The sequence below is a fragment of the Onychostoma macrolepis genome, chromosome 16 (assembly GCF_012432095.1).
Source record: "Onychostoma macrolepis isolate SWU-2019 chromosome 16, ASM1243209v1, whole genome shotgun sequence".
NCBI lineage: Eukaryota > Metazoa > Chordata > Actinopteri > Cypriniformes > Cyprinidae > Onychostoma > Onychostoma macrolepis.
This window is the reverse complement of record NC_081170.1, coordinates 355,001-362,198: the sequence shown is the minus strand read 5'-3', so window position 1 is coordinate 362,198 and position 7,198 is coordinate 355,001. Positions and strand designations below refer to the sequence as shown.

Below are 7,198 nucleotides of genomic sequence, written 5' to 3'. Positions count from 1 at the left end.
AGCGTGCGGATATAGAGCACTATAAGTACATTATGAAAGTGCAGTTTTTTTTAACCCGTGTAGTCGAATCGTCTTCTGTTTCGGTGCTGGTGGAGCTCGTCACGCAGGGTTTTGTTGCGCGATCTGATTTGTTTCTGTGGTTTTCGTATGAACCCAAATCAACTGCTTTTGGAGTTCCGTCTCGTTTCGTTAATGTTCTGTGAGGCCGATGATGTTCACGCTATATGCAAAATTTGAACACGAACGAGTGCTCGAACAAACCTGATTTAAAACACACAACTGAAATGAGAACGAGAACGCGTGTCGCCACCTACAGGCGAGCATCATGAAGTGAATCTGCTGTATAATTTACTGTAGCTGCTCTGAAATTTAGCCTTTTTGGAATAAAATGAGTTTGGAATTATTTTCAAATGATAGAATTTACTTTCATACCAAAGATTATTGGTTAGTTTGAACTTGAGATGTATTTTTGCAGATATTTGTAGCCTTTAAATGTGTTTTGTTTCTCTGTCGTCTGAGAGAAAGACTTAAAACGGACCAGGTCTCAGTTCTCACACATTATAAAAGGGCTTTCTGCGTTTAAACGCTCGGATGGAGAAACAGAGCGTGGGCCTCGAGAAATGTTTTTGTTTACGTTCTGTTTTTTTGAGTTTGGGAGGATGCGCTCGAGAATTTAGAGGAGGGATGTAGTTTTCTTTAAAAACAAGAAAAAAGCAGAAATGGCAGGATGGAGAGTTCTTTTGTATACTATTCTATTTATTTATTTGTCGGTTTGATATTTATTGTGACTTTCCTGGTTTGAGGCGCTTGGGTTATTCTGCATCTTCTCTTTCTTACGAAGCTTCCTTCTCTCCTTAAAGCCTGGTCTCGGATCGGTTTTGCCTTTTTTTATGGTAATGGCCTCAGGTAGATGCGGCGTGAAGTCTGGTCTCCGGTCAGATAACATCAATCGCTCAGGTGCTGTAGAGAACTGAGATTCAGACGTCCTCTGTTTGCAAGTTTTGCACATGAATTTCTGAATAAAAGTACAATCCCTCCGATGACCAGCACAGAACAGATCGAATGAAACGAGGAGGAGTCTTGCCTTTTTTTGAAGCAAATACATATGAGATATTTTTGAAAAGAAAAAAAATATTTGCATTATATGAAAAATTAGTCGTTGATTAATGACATTATAGCTTTAGCCGCCTTCATTTCGCTGCAGGAGCTTTGGGCAATCTATAATCTGCACAAAACGCTCACGATCGATTATGGGATGCATTCTGGGTTTTTCGTCTGGTGTATGTTACTGTACTGCTGACAGTAGGGAAACTGCCCAAAGAGGTTTATTTGCACTAAAACGGGATCTTTGTGTTGTGAAATGTTGTCTTGTTCATTAGTCACCACTTATGATTGTAAATCCTCAATTTCTTCAAAAACTCTTTGCATCTTAAATATTAAGTACTTTCTGATTTTATTTTATTTTATTTTATTTTTTTTTTGTAAAAAGGTCAAGCTGCCTTAGTTTGTTTTATTTTTTTGCAACTATTCTCAGGAAATCTTGAGCCATGCACTAAGTGGATATGCAAATGTTTGGTGAATATTAATTTATTGTATATATTTGTGCTTGGAAATATGAACGCCCTGTTATTAAGTAGTTTCTTTACACCTGTCTCTTAAAATGAGTTGTTTATTCATTGTTGTGATTGAATCTTGAGTTGTTTTATATCAAAAGCAAAGTTTTGATTGTGTTTGGGGTGAAGGGACGAGGCTCCTGGTCAAAGCCTTTAATCAGGGATTTGTTTTCTGTTCATAGAGTGAAATCTTTCTCAGCGACGCAAATCATAATGTACAAATAAAGAGCAAATAAACAAAGATGTATGTATGAATAGACTGTGCTGCCTCCTGCTGGTCCTTTCATTTGTGAGTGAGTTTGGTGTTTTATCTTTTGCGTGAATGTGTGTCCGCTGCACGTCAGATGTTAATATTCATCCAGTGACATCACTGTGTTCCAATTAATATTCATGACTGGCGGCTTTTGATATTAATCCAAGAATTTTCGCTGAATCTGATCAAAGCATTGAAGACGTCGCGTGGGTGAGTGCTAGTATTAGGAGGATATATATTTATGATACGTTGTACTATCATTATATATTAAATCTTAGTTCATTTGATATGGATTTTCTTTTTTTAATGGAAAACGTATTTATTCTGCTTTAATGTAATCATCAACAGTCATTTTCACTTCACCTGAATATTTGTCTTTCACACACAAATATTTTTATTATAATTTCTTTATTTCAGACTATTAGGTCCATATCAATAATAATGGGCTTTTTATGCCTTTAATTGGACAGGACAGTGTAGAGTAGACAGGAAGGCTTTTGCGTGAAGAGAGAGGAACACAGGCAAAGGACCGCGAGCCGGGATTCGAACTCGGGACGCGTTGCACTGATTAATGCAAGGCTACTGACGCCGACAACAATCACTATTTAAAAACACACGCTTGAATTTCAGCAGTGCTTGCAGAACAAGGAAGAGAAGAATACCTTGTCATTTAATGTGGGATCATTTAAGACCATTATGATTGTATTTCTTGAGTCACACAGTTTCCATGTTATTATGCCATGTAAAATGATTTTTGTCAGAACAGTCAAAAATAGAGCCTAATATTCCATAATAACTTACAATACAGTAATGCTGCTTAATAAAAAAAACTATAAAAAGCACACACATTAATGAACTGTTTTAAATCTTGTCTCTATTTGGCGTGAATTCCGTGTGATTTTAGTTCTGTCTGCTGGAGAAATGAGCTCAAACATCGAGAAAACAACACAGAGATATGTTTATTTGATTTTTACCGCGGGATGAAGACAACACGAAAACTTATTCGTTATTAATCCCCAAAATAACGCGATAAACGAGATCCATCACTTTATTTATTTGTTAATTTATTTATTTATAGCTTAGAAAATGTTGGAAAATTAAAACTTGTATTTACAATGTAACTAATATAATAAATACGTATTTTAAAAATGCAAATCAGTTTGATACTTAATCTAAACACTTTTATAAAGAAGATCACAGTGCATTTGACGTCATTTGTGAGGGAGATCCTGCGCACGCGCGACGGTAGCGGAAGTGACGCAGATTGCTGTGTTTCCGTTGGCTGGTCTGTCTGTTGGAGAGTCAGAAGCGGATCGGTTCGGTTCATCGCAAGCAGAAGCAGAACGTCCACGCGTCAGATGTCGTTCGGTGTCCCGCACAGCGGCGGGTAAGTGTGTGCGCGCGGTCGCGCTCTGCGGCGGGAAACGCGTCTAACGCGACGGTAATGGCGGACGTTACATAACAACAACAACAACAAGAAGTCGAGCAGAGTCAGAAACAGCGATATAATGTCATATCAGATCACCACACCTCACATAAACCGCGTCTGATCCGTTTTTACCGCATCACCTGACGAATCGAACAGTACCATGGTAATACCGTGTTGTTTGGACGTGATACCGTGACCGGAGAACAGTGGAAATATCGTCCATATATACATGTATAACTATACAGTACTGCGCTAAAGTCTAGGCCACTAGTGTTTCCAGCAGCTAAAAATGCTTTTAAGTCAGTTATTTCTATCTTTAGCTGTAGTGCGTCAGGAGAAAACATCGGTTTACATTTCCAGACATTCATTTAGCCATTAATTGTAATACTTTCACTTTATTTTGATGGTCCCTTTAACACATTCTGTTGACTATAAGTAATGTTGCACCTACATTTCTGCTGACTCTCATTAGAGTGTTAGTAGTGTATTAGTTGACTGGTAGGGTTAGGGTTAGATTAAGTTGACACGTTCTTGCAAAGTTACTTGTAGTCAGTAGAATATCTGTTGGGAGACCAACACAATAAGGAGTTAGTAGATATGAAGCAGACAGTCTACTAATACTCTTATGAGAGTTTGTTAACATGTAGTTGCAGCATTACTTAGAGTCAACAGAATGTTCAAAAGCGACCCTCAAAATAAAGTGTGACCATTGTAATAATCCAGTGATTTCTGTCTGATCTGATCATCATCATCTGTCTGGAGTGACATGAAGAACCAGAACAAACTGAGACTAAATCCAGAAGAACTGTGTCTCAAGACGCTTCAAGAAACCTCCTGCAGAGCTACAGCGCTGTTAATAGTTTGAGGCACTTGTGTAAAAATGCTGTAAAATGAGGATGCTGTCAAAAATAAAGTCATAAATAGATTTTCTGTATCAGTTAACTTCTATGAACTAAATGAAATCAGCATTTGTTGCGAGCATGCTTTGTGTTTAAAGCAGGTTTTGTCCTCGCTGCACTCGAGCAGAGTTTCTCAGGAGCTCTGCAGGAGGTTTCTTGAAGCAGAGACACAGTTCTTCTGGATTTAGTCTCAGTTTGTTCTGGTTCTTCATGTCACTCCAGACAGATGATGATGATCAGATCTCAAAGATATCACTGGATTATTACAATTAATGGCTAAATGAATGTCTGGAAATGTAAACCGATGTTTCCTCCGGACACACTCCAGCAGAAGATAGAAATAACTGACTTAAAGCCATTTTTAGCTGCTGAAAATACTAATTTAATAATTTTGGCCACTGCTGTGTATATATATATACACTAGTCAACATTTGAAGTGGATCAAAACCTTTCATCAAAGTTCTCCTAAACCCAAGATGCGTTCTTGTCTTTGGACGACTTTGATGAACTTTTTTGATCCGCTTCAAATGTTGACTACTGTATGTATATGCAATAAAGTATTTACAGTTTGTGGTCAGTTGGTGTTCTGAAGGATTTCATGTCAGATATATTTTCTGGTGACGTCTGGTTTATTTTAAATCGACTCCTTTCAGTGAATCTGTCAGTGTTTCACAAATCATCTGAATCTCTGTCACTGATGATGAGGTTATGGAAGTTGGTTCGTTCGTTGAGATGGGTTTGTTTGGTTCTGAAATGATGATGATTTACAGCTCAATGAACTGAACACACAAACTCTGTTAGATTGAGGTGAATGTGTTGATGATGATGATGAAGGTTAGTGTGTGTTGTGTTTGTCAGCCGGCGCAGTAAATGGGACCAGGCCGGTCCGGTGTCGTCTGGAGATGCCGATGGAGGTTCTGCTCCGACCGGAGCTCTGGACGCTGCTGCCGCCGTCGCTGCCAAGATCAACGCCATGCTGGTGGCCAAAGGCAAACTCAAGCCGTCTCAGATCAGCAGCGCTGCTTCCGCTGATAAAGTCAGTTTCACATGTATTACACTCCAGAAGTCTGCTTTCATTTTATTGAACACACACACACACACACACACACGCACTCACACACACACACACACACACACACACACACACACACACACACACACACAGACAGACAGACAGATATTTTGATTATGGTTGTCTTTATTTTAATGTTCTATGCTTGTGATAATTATTATTACACTGAGGGAAAAGTGCATCAAATCTTTTTTAGTGGACAGTTTGATTAGAATCACATCTTATCACATGTATTTGGTGCTCATTGAGTGGAGATTTTATATCATGTACATTCAGTGATATTTTATATGCTAATATTTATTATTATTTTGAATTAGCTTTTATTTTTATGTTTATATTTTAATTTACGATTTAGAATTTTTATGCCATGCTTTTAATATTTTTAGTACTCATTTAATATTTTGATTTTAGTTTTAAGCTTTTTATTTCAGTTTTAGTAGGCAAGGCAACATTTCTAAATTTAAAAAAAAAAATTTTTAAGTTGAAGTTTTTCAATATGTATTTCTGCTTTGTATAAATGATTGAAAAGCATGTTTGTTGCTGTGATGCAGCGTAACTGTGGAGCAGAAATACTGCACAATAGAACAAACACCGCAATGTGAATGAATGAAGAATCAAACACTGACATGTAGTGTGAATATGAGGAGGAAGCATGCATGAATAATTACACACGTGTGTGTGTGTGTGTGTGTGTGTGTGTGTAGGTGGCAGGTGTTGGTGGTAATAAGGTGAAAGATGATCTGGTGGTGGCCGAGGTGGAGATTAATGACGTCCCGCTCACCTGTCGGAATCTGCTGACCCGCGGACAGACTCAAGACGAGGTCAGACCCGTGTGTGTGTGTGTGTGTGTGTGTGTGTGTGTGTGTGTGTGTGTATATGTGTGTGTGTGTGTGATGTCCTCATGTGTGAGATGTCGATGGTGTTCCGCTAGGGATGGAACTGGTTTGACGATGAATCGTGATAAAATTCCCCTCGGTTAGTATTATCGTTTCATATTTTAATTATCGTTAAAACCGTATTCGATTATCTTGATTTGAACATCTCAGGATAAATAAATACTATCCGGCGTAAAGCAGAGTTTTCAGTAACGGTGTCATGTGCGCGAAGCAGCAGAGTAGTTTCGTTTTGAGTGAAAACACAGCAAGGTTTTAAAAGAGTGCTGAGCGAATTATACAAATGAATATATGAATGAATGAATTATATGAATGTACCACTGAAGGACTGTCTTCAGAAAAGATTCGATGGCATTTTGTTTTCATCTTCGCTCCGTGTAACACCTAATAAAGCAGTGTTTTAATCTCAGCGCTGCTTTGTGCACGGAGCTGTATTTCTGCTGCTCCATCAGCGCCACCTGCTGTCAGAGACTCACATTCAGTCTGAGCAGCGTCTGTCCGGACTGAACACAGACCGGATTTACATGCCCTGCTTTCATTTATGACCGGTTGAAGAAAAACAAGCTTATGTGGATTCTACACATTTAAACAATTCTGATAAGGTATCTAGAATTGTTTATGGAGCAGATAAAAACACATAATCATTTATGAATCAATTATCGTTTTGACTTAAGCCTTCTCTTTATTTAACGGCTGAAATGTGAGGTTCACCATTTTATGAAACCTTTTCAAAGCTTTATTAGAACATTTCGTGCATGTTATTAGATAAACTGTTCTCAGTCATGTCATTTAAAATCCGGACATCATTGATAATGTTATTGTTTTAGTGCTTATGCAAACAAAAAGTCATTTTATGTATTGTTTTTTTCAGTTTAAATATGAAACTTGGTGAAACGGTTTATGTGTCGGTACTTTTTGAACATTTCCAGCACATTTCAACAACACCGTGATAATACTGATAACGCTGCTAATTTTGTTCATTATTAACATGATTAGAAATGTTCATACCATATCTCTGCTCTCCGCACAGATCAGCAGA

The 7,198-nt window shown here is 38.0% G+C and overlaps 1 protein-coding gene across 4 annotated transcripts in view; it reads left to right on the top strand.

The window, feature by feature from the left end:
• The first annotated feature begins 3,093 nt into the window (after positions 1-3,093).
• The window catches only part of khdc4 (KH domain containing 4, pre-mRNA splicing factor), an 18,226-nt gene continuing 14,121 nt past the window's right edge, over positions 3,094-7,198 (top strand). For all 4 annotated transcript variants that reach the window (XR_009266369.1, XM_058746907.1, XM_058746908.1 and 1 more), the window contains exons 1-4: positions 3,094-3,253; positions 5,053-5,230; positions 5,971-6,087; positions 7,190-7,198. The exon at positions 7,190-7,198 is cut by the window's right edge and continues 71 nt beyond it. Coding sequence is in view for 3 of the 4 variants with exons in the window: in XM_058746907.1 (XP_058602890.1) it covers positions 3,225-3,253; positions 5,053-5,230; positions 5,971-6,087; positions 7,190-7,198 (333 nt within the window). In the remaining variant the exon portion in view is untranslated. The remainder of the gene's footprint in view (positions 3,254-5,052; positions 5,231-5,970; positions 6,088-7,189) is intronic.